Here is a 22306-nt window from a genome sequence, read left to right on the forward strand (position 1 = left end):
TCGTTATGTATATCACGAATTTATGAACTCCGTAAATGTAAATGAGAGTGTGTTTTGTTCCTACTGATTTCTAAGTCATGTGAGTTGTTGTACCACAGATGAATCATAATTAAGTTCGCAGCGTTTGCCAGAAAAAATGTTTGAAAAGTTCATGTTACAATCAGCGAAGCATCTTGTATTATACTAACCAACTTGTTCCTGCTGAAATGACAACACATACCAATGCCCACTATCGGGATATAACCCGTGAGCAGTGCAAACAAAATCCCTACGCCGCCTTGGTACCAGGCCAAACCATTGTGGAGATTCCTAAATTCGAACTCGAATGTGGTGAAACCCTACACAACTTCCCAGTTGCCTACAAAACTTGGGGGAGACTCAATCACAATAAAGACAATGTCATTGTGGTATGTCATGCCTTGACCGGTTCGTCGGACGTCCAGGACTGGTGGGGGCCTCTATTAGGTACCGGTAAGACATTTGATCCGAGCCGATTCTTTATCATCTGTGTGAATTTCCTTGGGTCGCCCTACGGATCATGCTCTCCCTTGTCCATAGACCGTGCCACCGGCAAGCCATACGGGCCCTCGTTCCCGTTGGTAACGGTCAAAGATGACCTTGGGATCCAAAAGTTAATCTTGGACTCGTTGGGAGTTAAATCCATAGCTGCCGTTATCGGTGGATCCATGGGAGGAATGATGGCGTTAGAGTACTCGTCGACCTACAAGGGCCTGGGCTACGTGCGGGCAATTGTGGCCATTGCTACATCTGCCAGGGCGTCTGCCTGGTGTATTTCGTGGAATGAGGCCCAACGCCAGTGTATTTTCAGTGATCCCGAGTACAACGACGGATATTACTACGAAAGCCCCAACGGGGTCAAGCCAGACTCGGGCTTGAGTGCCGCTAGAATGGCGGCATTGCTCACTTATAGATCCCGTAATTCGTTTGAAACCAGGTTTGGTAGAAAACTACCTGGAGTCAAGAATACTGCCGAAGCTGAACGGATATACCCCACGACCAAAGACGAAGAGAATTGGTTGTTGCACAATGAAGGTGCCAGACTGGTCAGAGCAGGTTCTCCCAACCATTCCCTCAATAACTCGGGAAAACTCCAGACATACTTCACGGCACAGTCATATTTGAGGTACCAGGGAAGTAAATTTGTCAACCGATTCGATGCTAATTGCTACATTTCCATCACCCGAAAAGTTGATACACATGACATAGCCAGAGGCCAAGTGCCTTTGGATGATAACAACGACGACCCATTACCGGAGTATCTTGCAACCTTGAAGTTACCTCATTTGGTGATTGGAATTCAATCTGATGGTTTATTTACGTTTGGAGAACAGCAGATGTTGGACCAATACTTACCCAATTGTTCGTTAAAGAAGTTGAACTCGCCCGAGGGCCACGATGCGTTTTTACTCGATTTCGAGATTGTTAACTCTTACTGTCAGGAGTTTTTGAAGAAACAGCTTCCGGAGTTATATGACGACAATAGTGGAAAAGTCGTCCTCTTCGAAAATTGGAAAGACTTTGTACAGCTGGTCGACAACGGGGGCAACTCTGTGTTTGGCGAAGCCGAAAAGGACATCACCAACTGGTGAAAAGCACCATTAGCTGGTGCATTTTATATACTATATCCTATCTATTTATCACAATTACTGTAGAGTCGCGCAATCATTTCCCCAACCGCTATCAAAGCAACTGCCCTGATAATGCAAATACCCGATTCATTTGTTTTCAGATTGTTACATGGCTCCTTGAACGAGTTGGGACTCACCAATATCGCCGACCAGCTCATCGAAGAGGTCCACAAAAAGGGATATCTTTTGGAAACCCCGGATCACAATTTGGTTAACTCCTCAAAGAAAGCCAAGTTGTTTGAGTGGATCACAACTGAGATTTTTAGGGGAAATTACGACACAGTGTTGAACTACTTGAACAGCAACTTAGATGTGTATGTAACTGACGAAGATATTAACAGCGATGTCGACGGCAAGCCCAACGTTGTGAGTATCTTCAATCATAAACCTGACGCAAAGGAAGACTTGGTCCCCATGGTTTTGACAACCACTTATTTGGTAAAAAGAATGTTCTTTTTGGAGAAGTTGATTGAGTTTCTGTTGAGCAGACCTCTTTCTACCGCCGCCACCAACAATTCATTAATCCAGTTTTTGAGTGATGAGTTAAGCCCCATTTTAGACTCGATCAATATCAAGAACAAGTTTGTGCAATTGTCATTTGATGATATCATTCTTCAGAACCTTACTCGTGAGCGAGAATCATCCAACTTGTTGTCGTTGGTGATGCACCTGCCATTGGACGAAACTCAGATCGAAAAGATGGTTTTCTCAAAAGACTTGATCTTTTATAGCGTCCCACTCAAGAGCAGCTCAATGGACTACTTCAACCAAACACTTAGAACAGTGTTAATAAAGAGCCACCTTTCCAAGTTTTTTTTGAAGGACTTTTACGAAGGATCCTTGCCGTATCTGGATTTCCAGTTTCCTCCAAACTTCCTAAACAAGATAATCGAGAGCTACACTTTGCATAATAGACAGGATGCCCCTTATTACTTGCCATCTCGGTCTATAAAACACCTCAAAGAAGGCTCTAAGACGGGCTTTGAAGACATAGAGGAAGAGTTCATTCCTCCAATTGGTTCCAGTGTCAATAACTTCTATAAGCCCAAGTTCCCCATTGAGTTGTTGCACAACTTGAAGATACATAGTGGGCAAGTGTGGGCCTGTAAATTCAGTCCGCTGGGTCGGTTCTTGGTCACTGGAGCAGCTGATGGACAGTTGGTGATCTATGATGTGGTGAATAATTTTGAAGTTTTGGAGACTTTGGTGAGTGACAACACAATGGACAAAAACTGTTTCGTCAACACCCCATACAAGGTCAACAATTCGAGTAAAGCAGTAATATACTGTGCCTGGGACAAAAACGAAGACTATATTGTGAGTGGTTCGTTGGATACGAGAGTTAGGGTGTGGAAAGTCAAAGGAATCAAAAGTAGAAACAGAGTTAAATCACCCAGACGAGTAACTCGGTCCACCTTGAATGAGTCAGGTGGTGATGAAGAAGTCAAGTTAACGTGCTGTTTTATCTTGGGGGATAAGATTAGAACGTGGTCATGTGAGTTTCTTCCTGTCAATTTACCAGTTCCTCACTTCATCATTGGTTCTCCAGATAAGGTATTGAAGGCCTATGATATATATGGATTTGAGTTACATGATTTCTACAGCAATCCCTACACGGCTTCTCATGATGTCGAAGATGTGTTGATGAATGAAGAAGAGGGTGAGGAAGAAGAGTCGGGTGAGTTGGACTATACCGAAACCGGTGCTGATACTTCTAGTTTAAGATCAAGCATGAGGCCTGTGTCTCGACCATTATCAAGGTCAAGCACTCAGCTTAATTCTATAACCAGAATTGGCAGCAGCGAATCTACTCCCTCGAAAGTTCCAAACAAGTTCAATAGAATCAATGACTTGTGTATCACTCCGGATGGAAAGATTCTCATTACGGCCAATGATAACAAGCAGCTCGTATTTTACTTGATCCCCGATCTACAAGACGTCGAGAGCGTGACCAAGAAGTTGGCAACTATCTCATTGAAAGGGAGATTAACATCTTGCACGGTGAGTTCGAATGGGAAGCATATGTTATTAAGCTTAGCTCCAGATGAGTTGCAAGTGTGGGATATAGAAGATATCCTTGAAACTGGTAGACCTATTTTGTCTAGAAAGCTCATTGGCCATAGCCAGATATCATATATGATCAGATCTGCTTTTGGATACTTGAACTTGAATAATGAGCAAGAAGAGTTGGCTTTGAGCGGAAGTGATGATGGGGATATCTACATCTGGAAAATCTCTACAGGAAGATTGGTTTCCAGAGTAAGAGCGCATGATGAAGTGTGTAATTCTGTCAGCTGGAATACTGGGTATATTCCAAACAAAAACGGCCGAGATTATGGTAAGTTATGGTGTTCGGTTGGTGATGATAAGTTGGTTAAAATCTGGGGCCCTCCCAACTTTTATGATTGAGATATGGGGATATTTTAAGTTATATGGGTTTAATCACGTTTACATTGAAAACTACTTAGTGTAAATCCTTTGAGTAGAACTGTTTAAAGTTCATCGTGATCAATGGATTCTTCTTCCTGTTCTTCCTCTTCTTCCTCTTCGACCTTCTTTAATGTATGGCCATCGATACCGTGTCCACCTTCAACCTTAACGAAATCAATGAATGCATCCAAGACTCTTGGGCCAGAGAATACAACGGGTTTTCTGAGACCAGTGGCTTCATCGATTTCTCCATTTGCTGGGTACAAGAACAAAGTTGGGTAACCTTCAATAGGAATAGAAGTTTCGACGTCGTTCTTGGAGTGGTCGATCTTGGCAATAATAACATCGGGGTTTCCAGACTTGTATAAATCTCCCAATTCGTCCCAAGTTGGGGCCAACTTCTTACAGTGACCGCACCAGTGGGCGTAATACTTGACAAAGATATCCTTGGAAGTGTCCTTCAAAAGCTCTTCATAATTGTGGGCAACCAATTGATAAACTGGGCTAGCAGCTTGTTCTTCTTCGGTTGGCAAAGGTTCACTCTTAATGATTGGAGAAGCCTTACCTTCAAGGAAGTCTTCAATCAATTCCTTAATTTGTTCAATAGAGGGACCGTCTGGGTTAGAAGCTTGGTCAACACCGTACTTCTTGTTGTTTGCAGAATCTTGAATGGCAAACAATGGGATGATTTCTGGGTCCATGTTCAAAGATTCAGCGTGCTTACCAAATAAGGAAGCATCTAAACCAGCAAAGTTAATCTTACCTCTGTAAGTTTTACCCAACTTGGTGAAAAATTCTTCAACCTCTTCTCTTTGTTCAGGAGTCTTGTAGAAGTAGTAGGCAAGTGGCAAAGGAGCTTCCATGTATAACATGTAAGTATCTCTGTTAATATCACTAAAGTATGGAACCACTTCAGTCTTAAAGAAAGCAGTCAAAGAATCCTTGTTGATTTCCTCTCCAGAAAATGGAATGATTGATGCTTCGGCTGGGTGAACAACCACATATCCCGCCTTTTCGGCAAAACTTGAAGCATCAAAGTCCACGAACTTGGAAACCAAAGCTTCAATAAACTCCTTACCCTTAACAGACACAAAAGTCAAGTCCTTTCTTAAGGCATCTGCAACTTTACTGTAAGCATCGCTGGATTCTTCGTCGTCTTCACCCGATAATTGAATAGCGAATGGCTTGGTCTGTTGTTCAACAAGAGCCAAGAATTCTTCAACAGTCTCAGGGACTTGGACAGATGGTAACGACAGTCTGACCATGTAGTCAATGATACCGGCCGACTCTCTGGCACCTTCGTAGTCTTCAATGGTTTCCGGGCCTCTCAATACCTTCAAGGTTGGGTAACCTCTGATTCCAAACTTACCACACAACTCTTCATCTTGAGTACAGTCGATTTGAGCCAACTTAATACCGGGGTGAGACTCGTTCAAAGAGTCGGCAGCGGCAACAAACTCGGGGGCTAACTTTTTACAGTAGCCACACCAAGGAGCGAAGAATTCGGCCAAAACCAATGGGTTTGATTCAATGAAGGCGTCAAAAGTTTCTCCAGTCAACTTGACGACAGCGGAGTTTGGATCAGCGATAGCATCACCATCGGCGGGGCCGCTGGCAAGAACAGTGGATGCAATGGCAACAACACTAGAGAGCTTCAAGAATTTCATATTGATGAAAAGAACTAAAAAGTACCTGTTGTTGGATTTGTAATTTTTTCAGTTAACAGCGTGTTAACAAGATCGCGCGTTGGCTGTGGTCGTGTATGCACCCTTCCCCGTAAGCGGGTTTGCTATTGCGGCTGCAACTGCAACTGCAACCATATAACTATTATCTACGTAACATGTGTATTATAAATATCATACCTCATCTAGATCCCGAAAAACTCTTTCCAGGTGCCCCAACTATCCAACTCCACATCATAAATGTAGTGCATCGAGTGTCTTAAAGAACTCTGTAAATACTGGGGTTGGTAGTCATAGATAAACATCACCAACCCCCACGTCAACACCGCAAAGTACTTCCACGCCTTGTTGTAGTACTGCTGCTTTAACTTGGATTTCTGGTTCAACAGTAAATTCTTATAGTTTTGCATCGATGTACCTGCCACCTTAAACGATGGGTTGGAGCAGTTCAAGTACTGATCCAATATGATTTTGGAAACCGCCAACAAAACTCTGGAGAAACAATATAATGTAATCTGGTGGGTGATTCCGGGATGGAAATATCCAAAGTGTTGACTGTACACAATCCACGATCCAAAACATCCAGCCACAAACTTCGATAACGCCTTGGAGTTAGACCCCAACACTTGTTCGTTGACCAATACACCCAACACCATCTTGTAGATAACAGCAAAGCTGGCCAACACTTCTGCGTGATTCTTGGTGGCTTTCAACACTTCTATCATTCGTGGTCTGAGGGACCCTGATCGATATAACAAGTTAATGACCAACGCGTGGGAAAAACGGATTTTCCCCCCGTAAACCACCCCGTTCCGGGCGGTCCGAGCCACCTCCAAGAGGGGCCTATAGAGCGGGTTGGTTAATATCGACATGTCAAAATGGTAAGAGTTTCAAATGGCTTGTGGGATTTGGACAATTGCGTGAGAGAAAACCGCGAATTATGGAGAAGAGGAAGTGCAATGGGGGCTTTGACAAGGTGGGTGATGTGAGTTTCTGGTAGGGTTTGGGAACAAATAGAGTGTATGAGATGTATATTTGGGGATTTTAGAATACTACTATGTTTTTTTCTGGGTCAAACAGTCGATATATTGCTTTCAAATAATTTGTCCCTGACACTTTTAGCACGTTGAACTTCTTGGGTCCGCACACCCATTCCTGCTCGCCCCACCCACACCATCGTCCCACTACGACCCCCACCCTCGTCTCACAAACTATTCTGACCAGATACAGAAAACTACACCGACAGCTCCCTTGACCCATATCATTGACCTTGATCTCTGTCACCACAACCCCCCTTTCATTGTCTTCACCGTTGTTCTATGTGCAAAGCAAATTGTTTTTCTATTGGAAAAAACTGGTTTAATCGCTGGTTTTGTGTCACTTTCAATCTCGCTGTGTTTGTGGTTTTTCTGTGAGTGTGAGAATAAAAAAAATTTTCATTACTGTAACTAGCGGCTAGTAGATTACAAAAGTAATTTCCCACCCCCAACCTGATCTGCTCGAGTTTACTACTTTATCAAACTCTTAGCATAGTGTTATATCAGCAACACTCAGATCCCCAACTTTTCATTCAATTTCTCCCGCTTGTTTCGGCTCCAACCTCACCCATTTTCTGATCCATATCAGTGGCAGTAAAGAGAACCTTACGATATATACCCAATGTCGTCAATTTCCTATGCTAACATAGCTGCCAATGGCTCGTCTTCAAGTACGACCTCAGCCTCCAACTCTAATGGCAACTCCAATGCTGGGACCACCGTCACTTCACCTGCTCCTATCCCAGCAGAAATTGAATCTTTGGCCAAATCTGAGGGTCAAGTTGAACTTCCTTTAGAAGAAACCAGCGATGCTGGTGCTGTCGAAGCCCCAGAAAATGATGCTGCACCAAAGACCAAAGAGAAGAAATTGGCACCAGCTCCGGTTCCTGCCACGAGTGTTTGGGGTACTCACGCCGGTGCTGTCTCTGGCTCCACTTCCCATGTCACCAATGTTGACGAGTACAAATGGCCTACTCCAGAAGAGCAACAGGCCAACGCTAGTGCCAAGTCCTCCAACAAAAACCAAAAGTTCATCAAGCCTATCACAAATAAATGGGTGCCCATCAATGCCAAAGTTATATTACCAAATGCAAGAACCCAGGTAACCCAGCAGGCCAGCAACAACGGCAACAAGAAAAACAAAAAAAATAACAATACCAATAACAATAACAACAAAAACAACAGAAATAAGAAGAGTGCTCCAGCTGTAAACGTTGGTGTCAATGGTGGCAAACCTCAACAAAAAAGAGCTGAGTCTAGCGATGCATCGGCTAGAAATAGCGAAAAGGTTAATGATAGAAAAAGTGAGGACGAGGAAATAAAGTCATTGGCTGATGATTTGAATGGTAGCCTTACACTTGGGTCTCCTGAAGTTCCAAGTATCCCAATTTCAACCCCCGATGAAAGTGTGCACCAACCACCCGTTAATAGAACCGTTGAAAGCTCCAGTCAGGAGTCATACTCCCCAGGCCCCCAATATTACCAAAATAACGGGTCGTTTGTTCCTCCAAACAGCATGAATAACGGTCAACCACAACATCAACAACAACATTATAACCAGAACAGACAGTATAACAAAATGAACTATAGAAACATTAACCGTTTTTCTTTGCCTAATGGAGGATCCTACAACCCTAATTTCATGCCTTTTGCTGCTCCTCAACCTTACCCCCATCCTTCTTTGCCCAACAACTACTATTACCAGACCGCTTATAACTTACCTCCAGGACAACCACAAGGTTATCCTCAACCTTTTGCACAACAACCATACCCTATTCCTCCTGTTTCTATTCCTCCTCCTATCTCCCCCAAGCAAGATCCCATTAATGCATTGACTCAACAGGTTGACTACTACTTTTCCTTAGAGAACTTAATCAAAGATATCTATTTGAGAAAGAAGTTCGCTAAGGAAACCGGTTTCATAAATGTTTCTGACATTTTGAGTTTCAAGAGAGTGCAAATCATCTTGAATCAAATCAAAAACTTGAACCTTAATGAAGATTACAACAAGGTGGTGATAGGTGCTATCAACAATTGTAACAATATAGACATCCAAAGTTCTAATGCTGCTGAAGAATACGACTTGAATAAAGTGGAAATAAGAGTAAAAGAGAACCCCAAACAGTGGATTTTGGATTAAACAATCCTTCCATCTTTTTTTTTTTGCATCAAAAAGTATTATCTTATAAATAGTAAATTGATATCTTGTTAATAATACAATAAAAATTAGCTAAAATATTCTACCATGCGATTTTTGCAAGTAACCCATTCGGATACTTTCTGACCATGAGTTTTCTAAGCTCATCGTACACCAATAATAGTGAACCAAATCCAAATGAAATAAAGTAGTATTCGACAGGAACAGAAGATGAGTCCAATGCTTTTTGAACTTGGGGGATGTAGTTCCAAATAAAAGTGCTGGCAAAAATAGGCAAAATCACCAAGAGTTTCCAGCTAAAGTTCTTCAAGCACGACACAAATCTGGTTCTTACTGTCAATAAGTTAAAAAACTGCAAAATGACCAAATTGACAAAGTAAATGGACGAAGACCTGCTCAACACTTCATTCATTTCATCGGTTATCGCATACTTGTGCAACTCAGAAAACTTGAAGCCGTGACGAGTGAAGTTGAGAAATGCTAACAACATCGACGTAAAACTATAGTAAGTTCCTAACGTCAAGTAAGAATGCAAAAACAATTTATAGTCAACAAGCCTTTCTCCACTCATTTGCCTAGGCATCTTTGTCAAGAGATTGGACTCTTCTGCTTCAAAACTAATTGTCATAGCAGCAACACAGTCGGTGATACATGAAATAATAATCATGAAGAAACTCGACAACATCTGAGGAAATCCAAAGATAACGTTCAAAAGAACTGCCCACAATTCGGCATAGCTTCCAGCTGGTAATAAATAACAAATTGTTTTTCTAAGGTTCTCAAACACCAATCTACTGAACTTCACTCCATGAATAATCGACACAAAAGAGTCCATAAGCACCAAATCACTTGCATCTTGGGCAATTTCGGAACCGTCTATCATGGATATACCAATATCAGCCTGCTTTATTGAAGGAGAATCGTTCACACCATCACCAATCATTCCAACAACGTTTTTACGCTTCTGGAACTCCTTGACTATTTTAAGTTTTTGTTCAGGAGTAGTTCTGCTAAACACCACCAGTTTATAGTTCATCATATGGTCCCATTCAATTTCACTTAACCGAAACATTTCATATCCGTTGATAAGCACACAATCGGAGTTCACACCAATTGAATCAATATTATCGACATAGTCATTGTGAGAAACAATACCACATTTTGTAGCAATAGCCTTAGCAGTGATTTCAAAGTCACCAGTAATCATCACAATTTTGATGTGGGCAGCCTTAAGTGCTACCACTGTTTCAGGTATATCTTGTCTCAATGGATCGCTGATGCCCATCATACCGTCTACAGAGAATGGAAAGTATTTCACATCAAGCTCGTCATTATCTGGGACTTCACTTTTGAGCTTCTGGTATTCCTCGGGTGAGTATAAGTTGGACCCTAACAACACAACCCTTTCTCCTTGGTTACACCAATCAAACTGTACTTGAATCAACTTTTGTCTCAAGTCATCTGTCAAGGGAGTCCTCTCCCCATCCACAAGTACAAAACTTGCCTTCTCTATAAGAACCTCTGGTGCACCCTTAATGGTGAACAAGATTCCTTCTCCACACTCAAACACCTTAATCATATACTTGTTTTTGGAATTGAACCCCAACTCATCCACCAAAGTATAATTGCGAGAGTCGACGAAGGAATCCTCAGAGAAGTTCATGATCGATTGATCAGTTTGGTTCCCGGTGGTAACTTGGCCGTCTTCAGCAATACATTCATTGCACAACTTTCCCACCATTTTAAGTCTTTCTAAATCACCGTAATGAGCACCAACAATCATTTTACCAGTGGTCAATGTCCCTGTTTTATCTGAACACAAGACATTGACAGAACCCAAAGTTTCAATCACAGACAAAGACTTACACAAAATGCCATGGTCTCTCATGCCTTTGGCTGCCACAAGCAAGCACACAGTCATAGCTATAGGGAGACCTTCAGGGATGAACGACACCATCACTGACACAACGTCCACAATCAAAGTAGGAACATTGATCCAGCCAGGGTACGTATGTCTCAACCAAGCAGCCCAAAGAACAATCACCAACACTATAACGAACACAATGACAATCGAGATCATCAAGATGAATCTAAACAACTCTTTCTGCAAAGTAGTTAAACCTTCTCTCTGTTTAGCTGACAATTTCGAAATCTTGCCAAAAATGGTATTGTCACCGGTAGATAACACAACCCCTTTGCCGGTACCATTAATGCAAAGGGTTCCTTGCATGGCAATAGACTCATTTTCCAAATAATTCACGATGTCGCTGTCAACTTTTCCTTTTACGGGTTTTGTCTCACCAGTCAAAATACATCTGTCGAATTGCAAGTTGTTCAGTTCAATTAGTCTCAAATCTGCAGGGACCTTGGTGTTCTTATCAATAAACACAACATCCCCCGGTACCAATTCCTCGCTGTTTATCACAGTTTTGTCTCCATTTCTAAGGACCTTGACCTCATTGGGTAGCATCACATTTATAGAGTTCAAGATCTGGGAACTTGAGTAATCTTGAATGAAATTCAAAAATGCCTGAAGAAAGAACACCACCAACAAAATAATCCCTAACACCAAGTTGGCCACGGCAGGGGGGTCACCCAACGGTTTATAGCTTATTATCACCAATATACCAGCCACAAGCAACAAGACCCCAAACCCATTGAAAAAGTAAAGCGATATCCTCAAAAAAGCTCCTGAACTGGGTTTCGTCTGGACGTTTCTACCGTACTCCTTGACCTTATTGGTAACTTGCTGGTCAGTCAATCCCGTGTCCAAACTGGCTCCCAAAGCAACACAAACTTCTTCCACCGTGTCACGGTGCCATGTTAATTCCAACACCGACTGGTTGTCCAACAAGTTCTTATCATCATCATCATCATCATTCAACCGCTCATCGATGCTGTGGGATATGGTCTTGTAGAGAGTTGGAACAGCTGCACTCGAAGAAGAAACATTGCTCTTGATGGGAAGTAAACCGGTTCTAACTCTGGTACGACCGCGTTCCACTTCTTCGTTAAACTTCACACGGTCAAACCCAAACCCGCTCACAGAGTCACTTTCAAGTTTGCTTTCAATGCTGCTAGCGTCCATATTTCAGTGAAGAACACAGTTAGCAAATGACTGGTTTATATACGGGCGCTAGCTACGACTGCGAAAAACTGGTCCCAAACAGGAACAACAAAATTAAAATTTTCACCAAAAATACCTCATTTTCAAGTACCAAAGGCAAATAATATCCCTCCAATGAAATAATCCCCTTGTAAAAACCTCTGCCCTAGCTTCCCAAAGAAGCTATTGCTTCCTTTAAAAAAACAAAAAGACCTCATAATATTTTTCATTCACCAATGAATTAAATCACTCAAAGAAATTAGCTGTGTGAATTCGAAAAAAATCGCTCAAAACATTGACCTCATTGGCACCAAAAACTGAAAATGTGCCTGAAAACCGCAAAAAAATAGCCGATCACATACGTGGCCCCGTGGCTGTGGTGTTCGTATGGATAGGTACTATAGCTTTTTCAAACCCGTGAGTGTTTGCGCTGGTGGACGTAATTTTCACTCGACCCGACGGTGTCGATAACAATGTATTCTGAACTTTCGCTGGACTTTTCATTTTCGAGGTTTTTTCTCTTAACTTCACTGACAATCTGAAGATTCTTTATGATGACAGCATCAGCCACATCAGAGTCGAGCAACTCGAGCTCCAGTGCCGGAATTATATAGGGCCAGATCCATTTGGCTGCAAAAGCAAATAACAAGAGTACTCCGGGGAATCCCACAGCAGCCTTCGTCATGGTGATGGCAACCTCGGCTGCTGCTCCCACAAGCTGGAGCCCCAAGTAGATGTAGAAGTATTTTTTGTTGGGGTACCGTTGATACTGACGAAACTCTTCTGGGCACGAGGCATCCAGAGCGATATACCCCTCATCCATAAATAAGAATCGGAGCTTGTTTGTGATTGGATTCCCATGCAACCCCGTGAGGGCCATTATGAAGAACAATCCTGAAAGAACTGCTTGTGGAATGAGGCCAAGCACCGTGAGAAACGGCGGAGACATCATCACAAACGTCAATAGGCCCTGGACCGTGTTGGTAAATCGCTGTTCCACCACGTATTGAGGCTTACCTGTCTGTGAGTCGTGTACCACTAGTGAGGTGGTATGGAGTGGTGCCTGAGGAATCAAGCCGTTCGGGGCTGGGATGCCTAGAATACCTGCTAAGCCAGTAGTGATGCCCAACAACGCGAAGTCCCAGTGGAAAGACGACGGTTTCTTCAACGGAAAGTCTTTCAGCTGACACATTAACGACGATACATTGTGGTCGAAGTAGAACAAGAAGGTTAACAAGACTGCAAACGGAATGGCAAGAAAAACGTCTCCCACACCAATGTTCTCCGAGGGCCAGAAGTGAATGAACCATCCATGGGGCCTGGACTGTCCAGATTTCGTGGGGACAAAGCTCGAGGTCACTGGAAGTTTTGCCATGGTAGTATCGCTAATGTAGTGGCCAAAGTGGATGAAGCCGGTAAAAAAAACCACCGATAGTGGGACCCCATAGTCTACAAACACTTTGCGTACCCACGGCTTGAAGTAATGCAAGTATGTACCAAACACAAACGAGCCAACTCCGGTAAACACCATCAATACACTGATGAGAACCGACAAAAATCCACTGGCAACACCGACTTCAGCAAATTGATTACTTAAAATCTGGATCCCTTTCTGAATATAAACGACACAGATGAAGAACCCAAAAACTTCACAGGAAAACTGGCTGATGACTTTCAACCACGAGACCATGTTGCTCACGGCGATCACCAAATGCATCACCATCGACCACAAATATATCCAGCACATAAATGGAAGGTATGGGGTTCCTCGGGGTTTCATGATATCGTACACTGTGTAGCTGAAAATGGAGATGGGCCCCGTGACTCCTACAATACACAATGGCTGGCCGGAGAGAAGTCCGAAGCATACTCCCGCAATGGCACTGCTCATCAACACCTCGTTGACTCCGTAGGTGTTATCTGTATTATCGAACATATCTTGAGCAAATGCGATAGCAGGTAGGAGGTTGGTGAAAAATATGTAGGTGGTAGACGGGACAACCCTATAGTTGTATGCGTCCTTGAAGTCACTCCAGTAGTACGGGAGACGACTTCGGATGTCGTTATAGATGCCGAATCCCCAGTAATTAACAACTTTGAATCGAGTCATCGCTTAGATCTGGTGAGATAATATAAAGTTTGAAGGGTTTTAGGGGCAATTGGGTGAACTTTTGATGGATAGCGTAGTACGGTCCTAATCTCAGCTGGGTCTATGTGGTATTCTTGGGGGTATGGTAATGCTGTGTGTGCGTATGCTTTCTTATCACTGGGTTTCAGCTGGCGAGGTTAATTCGTTTTCGATTGTCAAATCGCATCCAACACGTTGGACGGGTTTTGGTATTAAAGATATTTTTGAGGAAATACTGAAGGGCTAAAAGGAATGGCCATATTTGGAGAAGCTTTTTATGGGTATGCTTGTGCTTCTGAATGCAGCCGATTCGAATCGATAACGGTGCCTAGCGTCAGACTTCACAGTCTAAACCACACATCCAAATAATAACTCATCAATGGGCGTGTGGCGTAGTTGGTAGCGCGTTCCCTTAGCATGGGAAAGGTCTCCGGTTCGACTCCGGACTCGTCCATTCTTTTTGTTCATCAATCCTCGGCGCTCGTTTTTTTTATCCATGCAATCTCCTTTGCTAGTTCTCCATATTGGTGCAGGCAACCACCCGGAGATACTAAACTCAAAATACAGGCAGGTCATCCGAAAGGCCCTATCACAACAGCAGGGCTCACGTGACGGGAAATTGGTGGTTTTGGCCGCCGCTGAGATCCTAGATGAGTGCCCTCTTGTTAACAGTGGATATGGCTCCAGTTTGAATATACTGGGGAACGTCAATAATGACGCCAGTTTCCTCGCATTTGAGGGATCCACCATGATCCGGTACAACTGTCTATATAATATCGACCATAATTATCCCCTCAGGGAAACCGTACGACTATTTGACAGTATCGACGCCCTCTTTGATCAGAAGAGCCTCGATTCAATCGGATTGGTCAAACCCAAGGTTCTTGACTACACAGCGCGTCATTACGTGTACCAGCAGCTCCTGGGAGACGTTGTCAACGAGCCTCCCCCGATACACCCCAGCCAGCAGCGGTTTTTCGACAAATACAAAAACTTTCTCGAGGCTGATGCTCACCTGGTGCAAGACACTATTGGACTAATACACATTGACGGACCGAAAACACATTTGGCGGCGTCATCTGGTGGAAACTTCCTCAAGTTGCCTGGCCGAGTGGGGTGTGCGGCTGTCGTGGGTGCTGGTGTAGGATACCGGGCAGTAGACGAATTTGAAGTGAGTTGTTTGTGCAGTGGAAACGGAGAGGATATTATTTTACTCAACCTAGCCAATTTCATGACCACCCTCGTTAGGGCGGATCTGGGGGTGGACCTGGTGCCCGGTATGGTGCGGCAGGCGTGGGAAAGTATCCGGACACTCAGTGATAAGCTCTATGTGGGAGTGGTATTGGTTATAAATGATAAGGTTAATGGCTGCAAACGACTAATTTACTACCACACCACCGAAACGTTTTATTTTGGATACCACTACCGCAACTCCAAGGTGGTGCTAAGTCGGCTCACTGGTAATTACGTGGTGGGAGAGGTCATTCTAAGATAGTGGTTGAGTATATTAATTACAATTTAGTATGTATTTAAAAATTTAAAAGCTAGATTAAATCAATAAATAAGTCTTCAAGATCTTAACGGGAAGTGGCTTGGACCTTTTGGAAAGCACCCTTTTGTTGTTGTTTAGAAACTCTGGCCTGAGCACCGTTGGCAGCAGACTTGGCCTTTTCAGCCTTTCTGGAGGCCTTGGCTTCCTTCTTAGCTTCCTTGTCCTTGGCAATTCTTTGTTCTCTAGCAGCCTTTCTGTCGGAGGCCTTCAAGTTTCTTCTTTCTTTGATCAATTCCAAAGAAGCACCGACAATACCTCTTTGGTGCTTGACGGCCTTTCTGGTTCTTCTCTTAGAGGTTTCTTCAGAAATACCCTTCTTGTGGTGTCTTCTGTACAAAACGGTCCAGGCAATCTTTCTTGGGTTCTTTCTTTGCTTGAAAAGGGAAGCAGACTTAGAAGATTGGAATCTGAAAACCTTAGAGTCACCTCTCACGAAAAGGGTACCTCTACCTGGGTAGATCTTGGAACCTGAAAATGAATCGACTTCAACTTTCACTAGACTTTGTTAGTATAACGTTTTGGGTTTGGGCAAAAGGGGTGACTGGTTTAATCACTTGAGTTGGACGATTTGTCAATTTGGAGTTAAATTATGATGAATAGGACAAACTTTGATGGGTAATATACATGTTTAACAGGTTGGACAAACGGACAATAGAAATATAAAGGGATCTTCTGCTCTTGTTCCGGTGATGGTTTCGGCGTTTATGGTCTTATTGTCTCGTGTCAAACACCCCTAGCACTGTAATTTCCTCTATTAAAACATACTCTTTGCTATACGTAATTCGAAATATGTAAAATTTCAAACTTTTTCACTACTATCCTTTTCTCGTCCTGCGAAAAATTTGAGCAAAAGCGACGGTGCGCGCACACAAACACTGGCACCTGACGTTGTGACTGCTTTTTTGGTGAGGAATTTTCAGTGTTTCGCGGGCCTGGACTGAAACTTTTCACTTAACTATTTTTACAACAGTCAAAGACCGGAGTGTAAAGAATATTAAACACAGAGATGGCCCCAAAGAATCAAGAAAACATCAACGCCAAGTTAGGTTTGGTTATCAAGTCCGGTAAGTACACCTTGGGTTACAAGTCCGTCGTCAAATCCTTGAGATCTGGTAAGTCCAAGTTGATCATCATCGCTGGTAACACTCCAGTCTTGAGAAAGTCTGAATTGGAATACTACGCCATGTTGTCCAAGACCCCAGTCTACTACTTCCAAGGTGGAAACAACGAATTAGGTACTGTTTGTGGTAAATTATTCAGAGTTGGTACCTTATCTGTTTTGGATGCTGGTGACTCTGACATCTTGTCTTCTTTGTAAGTTAAGTATCCTGTATTATAATAGACAACTTAATTTATAGAAAGTGTAGTGCAGCGAGATATGGCTTTGGATCACTTGTTGATTGGATGGCCGATGAGATGATGAGATAACTTCACTGAGATGAGTTGAGTTCAAACGGAATCCTGGCAGGGTCCGTGGGTGTATAGGTCCCCTCTACGTGAACGCTCCTATGTTTATGTCTCCCTAACCGATAGCGCTCTCTCCCTACCCGTTGGTGCTCTCTCCCTACCCGTTGGTGCCCTCTCCTTACCCGTTGGTAGTGTCTGGACTCGTTTGAGATGAGATGCCTGCAGCTCTTAGATTTGAAATGTCCTCTAGAGTTCCTGGTAAGAGTGGAATGCTCTCACACCATCGTCATTCCTTCACTCTGCTTCTGCTGGATCTGTCTCTCCAACTCAGCGACCTCTTCCTCTTCTCTCCTCAACTCTCGATCAATATTAACATCCTCCAGCACCCCATCCAACCCAAACACATTGTGCGACTGCAACAACTTCTGCTGCTCGTCATACTCCTGCTGAAGACCTTGCAACTGGCCCGAGAATTGTTCGTATTCCTCTTTCATGGCTCGAATCAGAAGTATAAACTCCTCGTTTGCAACTGGTAACTTGTTGGTATACTCGATGAGCGACCGGTAGATCAGCGCCGCCTCCGTAATCTGTGCCGATGCTTTAACGGGCGAGCTCGACATGTCACTGCTGGCGCCAGAAGTGGTTTGGGCTGAATTTGCAACAAGTCTAGGTACATTCACAGCCACTCGACGAATTTTGTTGCTGGAAACGTCGTGGTTCAGGTACTCCTCGCCGTTGTCGTCCTCGAAATAGCTCTTGCCGTCGACCCGGACAAGGAGCTTGGCAGGGCGGTCAATGATACTACCGTCCACAGGGTTAGTTACGCGGTACAAAAGCAGTTCTGAAGGATTTGCATCTTTTAATAGCTGGGTGATGTCGGGCTTTGTGACAATGGCATTGGTGAACATTCCCGGAGGTCTGAACTGCAACTCCTCGATTCGCTGGCACAGGCTATCGATACTGTCCAAAAAGTAACTGAGTGATGGCATAGTGTTTTGGTAAACAAACAAGTGCGCACTCATTTGTCACACTAAATCAAGATGCGCATCAATTTTTTCTAGCCTTCACCATGACTGTGGACCTAGATAAGAGATTACGGCCAGGCCGGGACTATTACCTCGCATTGGGACTCGAGGGCTCGGCCAACAAGCTCGGCGTGGGTATCATCAGGCACGGCGTGGGTGAGCCAGGCCCTCACAATAGTGCACAGGTCCTCTCCAACGTCAGAGATACCTACATCACCCCTCCAGGAGAGGGATTTCTACCACGAGACACAGCCCGCCATCACCGCCACTGGGTGGTACGGATCATCAAGCGGGCGTTGGCCGATGCCGGCGTATGTGGCCGTGATTTGGACTGCATTTGTTTCACTCAAGGGCCTGGAATGGGTGCTCCTCTCCAAAGCGTTGTAATAGCCGCCAGAACTTTGGCCCAGCTTTGGAACTTGCCGTTGGTGGGGGTAAACCACTGTGTGGGCCACATAGAAATGGGCCGTGAGATCACAGGAGCGCAGAACCCGGTGGTGCTATATGTTAGCGGAGGTAACACTCAGATCATCGCGTACTCCAGACAGAGATACCGGATTTTTGGCGAAACTTTGGATATCGCCATTGGGAACTGTTTGGACCGGTTTGCTCGAGTGCTCAAGATCTCCAATGACCCGGCTCCAGGGTATAACATCGAGCAAATGGCGAAAAAAGGCCGTCATCTTGTTGAACTACCATACACGGTGAAAGGAATGGACATCTCGATGTCGGGGATCTTACAGTATGTGGATGTGTTGGCCAAAGACATGTTTTCCAGCACCCCCAAGAAGAACAAAAACCTTGTGGACCAAGAGCTGGGTGAGCTCATCACTCCGGAAGACCTCTGTTTCTCGCTTCAAGAGTCTCTTTACTCGATGTTGGTGGAAATCACTGAAAGGGCCATGGCCCATGTTCAGAGCAACCAGGTGTTGATTGTGGGGGGAGTCGGGTCCAATGAGAGACTTCAGGAGATGATGGAATTGATGGTGAATGATCGGAAAAATGGGTCTATTCATGCTACAGACGAGAGGTTCTGTATTGACAATGGAATCATGATAGCCCATGCGGGGTTGCTTAGTTATAGAATGGGGCAGACCAAGGAGTTGAAGGACACGGTTTGCACCCAGAGATTTAGAACCGATGAGGTGTGGGTGAACTGGAGAGATGACTAGGTTGACCCGATGAGAAGAAACTGAGACGTGGATTTAATATATGCATTCCTTATGTTGCTCTATTTGGCTTTCATTCGACACTTTCCTCTTACCGGCACTTGTGGTGCTGGGTGAGAATAACCGTCGTAAATCATTACAATATTTAAAAGACCCTGTGGACTTCCTCGGGGATTTTTCCTTCACAGTGTCAGATACGTATTGGACATCTTCTCCGTAATAACTTTGGCTAGAAGCTGATTTATCGCCATATTATCTGTGAATATATCTTCTTCTTTAAAGGTCTCCAACAGCTTGATATTTCCAATATCAGTTGATCCACTAGTCACAGGCGTACAGGCCCGAAGAAGGCTGGCTAGCTTCCTGTAAGGAGTCCCGTCCCATAACGTGGCACTTTTTTTGTAGTTGTGGCCCACGGCCTTAGCAGCATCCTGTGCATCCTTGTATTCTAGTAATGCGGCCTTATACTTATCTTCTGAAACAGCAGACTTCACTGAAGTAACAGGCCCAAACACCGTCATGATGTCGCTGACAACATCAAGTGTGAACTGTCCCTCGAGCTCTGGTCGGTGTTTCCACTTCACCACCACTTTGGTGGTGCCACTGTCTCTCAAGTCTATAATCTGGGGAATCACAAGATCTTTGTACGACACGTACACGGGCAGAAATTTCGGCTTCAACTTCTCCAGTTCCAAGACCCGCCTTTTCTTAAGGCCCTGCTCTCGGAGTAACTCGATATTCTGGTTGCTTGTTTCGAATTCTCGTGATACTTTATTGTAAATATCTACTCCATGTGTTTTATTGTTCTGTTCGGCCCTAAGAAGCTCTTCTTTGAACCGCTTCGTGTGTTCATCTAGAGCTTGCAGTTGTACATGCTTCTCGTTCTTATAGCTTCGTATGCGGTCATAATCATTTCTGGTGGTGGGATTGCTTAATATCTCATAAATGGTTGATAACAACTGAAACTGGTCAACCGCCTCAGGGGCTGGGTTTTTGTCAGGATGATACTTAAGAGCGAGTTTCCGGTACTGTCGCTTTATGGCTATATCGGGAGCCGCGTGGTGTACTTCCAACACGTCATAGAGATCCAAGTCTCCGTTTAGGAGCTTTTCGATGGATGTCATAGTGATTTCTGCGAGCGCGAGTAAAGATCGAACTGTTAAGAGTACTGTTAAGAGAACTACCAGAAACCATAGAAAGAAAACAACGTTCACATCAACATTTCTACAAAGTAGTAAATTACAACTATCACTGTCACCCGGCTGGCTCCCTCAGGCTGGACAACTCCAAACTTATACATCAATATGCATTTTAATCTAAACAGCCATGAAGACCAGTTGAAACTATTTATGAGTCTGTGGTGAATAACTAATGGACCTGTCTCCATTAAGCCTTGACATTCCTTAATCCGAAGTCGACTTGGTGACCTCTGAAAATAGCATCTCCTTCAGAGTAACCTCTTCCTAGTCCGAAACCCACACCTACCCACACAGGCCAAGCTCTTCTCTTGAAAAGCACAATCGATGCTAAAACACCTCCTCCGAAACCTAACCCGGTTTTCACAAGACCGTTGGAAATTACGACGTCCCACTATATCTTCAAGTTAGTATATTGTTGATTCTTCTGGTAATCAGGTCAGGCGCTCTTCAGACCACCCAATTACCCACTTTTGATAGGCATAACATACGTTGTTGTTCAACAAGCTCTGAGATGGAGTACCCACTTTTTGTTCGGTTGACATCTGAATTGTTGTTAGTATGTGCTATTGACTCAATTTTTCACAACGTCCACCAAAACACCAGCAACCGCTTGCGAAAGCTGGCTTGTCGATTGTCGGGTCTTGGACCGTGATTGTAACTCACATTGATCTATCACGTACCTTTTCTAATGATTATATGATCCAAATATTCGAATATGTTTATCGATCCAACTTGAACTTGATTCTATCAAACTTGAGAATATGGTTGGTCGAGAGCGAGAAAACCGAGTAAAATTGTGTGCAACACATTTTTCACGCCGGAAGTCTGAACGAGAAATGGACCCCATCGAAATGGAACTGGGAGAGCAGAAGTAGAGGTGTAATTTAGGGTGTAGTTGAAGCTGTCATCTGTTAGACTAAAAAGCAGGACTAGCTTGGGGCCATAAGTGCAAAAAGAAACAAGTTCCGAAGAACTCTTGATGATTCTGCCCAGGATCGAACTGGGGACCTAATGCGTGTTAAGCATTTGTCATAACCGGCTAGACCACAGAACCAATTGTGATGTATTACATCGGAAGAATTTTTTACGGGTGTTTTTTAATTTATTCATTGACTTTTGGCACTTCAAATGATATTAGACTATTTACACTCTACCTTACCTAAATAGTCTTTTTTAGGTGCTGTTAGCTGCGGGGAGATATAATAAAGCTAATTTTATATTTAAAGAGTGTAGCATTTATCGACAGAGACAGCTTTTGTCATATCAGCTGGGGAGTTTTTAGCATGGAAATTTGAGTATGTGAATTTTCACATCAGCAAGTAGCTACGCACATTATCTTCAGCCAGACACCCTGGATTTTAGCACGGCCAATCTTGTTTCTCCGAGGTACAGTTCGATTCAAAGTCGCACCACTGACTTTTGCTGCAAAATAATAATATTTCAACAGACACAAATGACTGAAAGAAGCTATCGCTTGAAAATTGAGTCTCTGTTACTTCTGTCATTGAGAAATTCCCTGAAGGCCTATTCTTAAGTCATCTGGTGAGTGAGAATACTTTAACATGTTGTTAGCACTCTCGTTTTCGGTTGATGGTAGAGTACAACTAGGAAAACTGAGTTTAGAAGAAGGAGTGTAAACAGTGTCTGTACCGAGCAGACTGGTTTTCCTACCCTCTCTCTCTGTCCGCATAATAGCTACTCTAAGAAAAACTATTTCCATCTCTCATTCCTGTTCTGGTTGGCCTTTTCGCAGTAATCTGAAAA

General features: G+C 43.7%; 14 protein-coding genes and 2 non-coding genes across 16 annotated transcripts; 7 read left to right on the forward strand and 9 right to left on the reverse strand. All coding sequences in view use genetic code 12, as the record gives it.

Annotated features, from left to right (window-relative positions):
- Positions 1-206: 206 nt before the first annotated feature.
- MET2 (homoserine O- acetyltransferase) lies at positions 207-1610 on the forward strand (the record flags this gene model as incomplete). The annotated part of the gene is made up of 1 exon (XM_006685190.2): positions 207-1610. The coding sequence occupies one exon, from the start codon at positions 207-209 to the stop codon at positions 1608-1610; it is 1404 nt and encodes a 467-aa protein (XP_006685253.1).
- Positions 1611-1721: 111 nt separating this feature from the next.
- PSN45_002383 (uncharacterized protein) lies at positions 1722-4058 on the forward strand (the record flags this gene model as incomplete). The annotated part of the gene is made up of 1 exon (XM_006685057.1): positions 1722-4058. The coding sequence occupies one exon, from the start codon at positions 1722-1724 to the stop codon at positions 4056-4058; it is 2337 nt and encodes a 778-aa protein (XP_006685120.1).
- An 83-nt stretch (positions 4059-4141) lies between these two features.
- PDI1 (protein disulfide-isomerase precursor) lies at positions 4142-5746 on the reverse strand (the record flags this gene model as incomplete). The annotated part of the gene is made up of 1 exon (XM_006685188.1): positions 4142-5746. One exon carries the CDS (start codon positions 5744-5746, stop codon positions 4142-4144), a length of 1605 nt encoding a protein of 534 aa, XP_006685251.1.
- A 200-nt stretch (positions 5747-5946) lies between these two features.
- PSN45_002385 (uncharacterized protein) lies at positions 5947-6633 on the reverse strand (the record flags this gene model as incomplete). The annotated part of the gene is made up of 1 exon (XM_006685186.1): positions 5947-6633. One exon carries the CDS (start codon positions 6631-6633, stop codon positions 5947-5949), a length of 687 nt encoding a protein of 228 aa, XP_006685249.1.
- Positions 6634-7420: 787 nt separating this feature from the next.
- On the forward strand, positions 7421-8938 carry PSN45_002386 (uncharacterized protein; the record flags this gene model as incomplete). Its single annotated transcript, XM_006685056.2, has 1 exon — positions 7421-8938. The coding sequence occupies one exon, from the start codon at positions 7421-7423 to the stop codon at positions 8936-8938; it is 1518 nt and encodes a 505-aa protein (XP_006685119.2).
- Positions 8939-9038: 100 nt separating this feature from the next.
- PSN45_002387 (magnesium-transporting ATPase (P-type)) lies at positions 9039-12044 on the reverse strand (the record flags this gene model as incomplete). The annotated part of the gene is made up of 1 exon (XM_006685055.1): positions 9039-12044. The coding sequence occupies one exon, from the start codon at positions 12042-12044 to the stop codon at positions 9039-9041; it is 3006 nt and encodes a 1001-aa protein (XP_006685118.1).
- A 427-nt stretch (positions 12045-12471) lies between these two features.
- PSN45_002388 (uncharacterized protein) lies at positions 12472-14172 on the reverse strand (the record flags this gene model as incomplete). The annotated part of the gene is made up of 1 exon (XM_006685054.2): positions 12472-14172. The coding sequence occupies one exon, from the start codon at positions 14170-14172 to the stop codon at positions 12472-12474; it is 1701 nt and encodes a 566-aa protein (XP_006685117.1).
- Positions 14173-14571: 399 nt separating this feature from the next.
- On the forward strand, positions 14572-14644 carry PSN45_002389. The gene has a single exon. It is a non-coding gene; the product is annotated as a tRNA-Ala (tRNA).
- Positions 14645-14686: 42 nt separating this feature from the next.
- On the forward strand, positions 14687-15685 carry PSN45_002390 (uncharacterized protein; the record flags this gene model as incomplete). Its single annotated transcript, XM_006685053.2, has 1 exon — positions 14687-15685. The coding sequence occupies one exon, from the start codon at positions 14687-14689 to the stop codon at positions 15683-15685; it is 999 nt and encodes a 332-aa protein (XP_006685116.1).
- Positions 15686-15767: 82 nt separating this feature from the next.
- RPL24 (60S ribosomal protein eL24) lies at positions 15768-16368 on the reverse strand (the record flags this gene model as incomplete). Its single annotated transcript, XM_006685052.2, has 2 exons — positions 15768-16237; positions 16350-16368. The coding sequence occupies 2 exons, from the start codon at positions 16366-16368 to the stop codon at positions 15768-15770; spliced, it is 489 nt and encodes a 162-aa protein (XP_006685115.1).
- A 380-nt stretch (positions 16369-16748) lies between these two features.
- RPL30 (60S ribosomal protein eL30) lies at positions 16749-17060 on the forward strand (the record flags this gene model as incomplete). The annotated part of the gene is made up of 1 exon (XM_006685050.2): positions 16749-17060. One exon carries the CDS (start codon positions 16749-16751, stop codon positions 17058-17060), a length of 312 nt encoding a protein of 103 aa, XP_006685113.1.
- A 364-nt stretch (positions 17061-17424) lies between these two features.
- Positions 17425-18138, reverse strand: PSN45_002393 (uncharacterized protein; the record flags this gene model as incomplete). Its single annotated transcript, XM_006685049.2, has 1 exon — positions 17425-18138. One exon carries the CDS (start codon positions 18136-18138, stop codon positions 17425-17427), a length of 714 nt encoding a protein of 237 aa, XP_006685112.2.
- Positions 18139-18218: 80 nt separating this feature from the next.
- Positions 18219-19346, forward strand: KAE1 (putative tRNA threonylcarbamoyladenosine biosynthesis protein kae1; the record flags this gene model as incomplete). Its single annotated transcript, XM_006685048.1, has 1 exon — positions 18219-19346. The coding sequence occupies one exon, from the start codon at positions 18219-18221 to the stop codon at positions 19344-19346; it is 1128 nt and encodes a 375-aa protein (XP_006685111.1).
- Positions 19347-19525: 179 nt separating this feature from the next.
- PSN45_002395 (uncharacterized protein) lies at positions 19526-20467 on the reverse strand (the record flags this gene model as incomplete). Its single annotated transcript, XM_006685047.2, has 1 exon — positions 19526-20467. One exon carries the CDS (start codon positions 20465-20467, stop codon positions 19526-19528), a length of 942 nt encoding a protein of 313 aa, XP_006685110.1.
- A 262-nt stretch (positions 20468-20729) lies between these two features.
- On the reverse strand, positions 20730-21084 carry MIC10 (Mitochondrial inner membrane organizing system component; the record flags this gene model as incomplete). The annotated part of the gene is made up of 2 exons (XM_006685184.1): positions 20730-20933; positions 21031-21084. 2 exons carry the CDS (start codon positions 21082-21084, stop codon positions 20730-20732), a joined length of 258 nt encoding a protein of 85 aa, XP_006685247.1.
- Positions 21085-21522: 438 nt separating this feature from the next.
- PSN45_002397 lies at positions 21523-21596 on the reverse strand. The gene has a single exon. It is a non-coding gene; the product is annotated as a tRNA-Val (tRNA).
- Between the last annotated feature and the right edge of the window lie 710 nt (positions 21597-22306).

Source organism: Yamadazyma tenuis, chromosome 3 (genome assembly GCF_029203305.1).
Source record: "Yamadazyma tenuis chromosome 3, complete sequence".
Classification (NCBI taxonomy): Eukaryota; Fungi; Ascomycota; class Pichiomycetes; order Serinales; family Debaryomycetaceae; genus Yamadazyma; species Yamadazyma tenuis.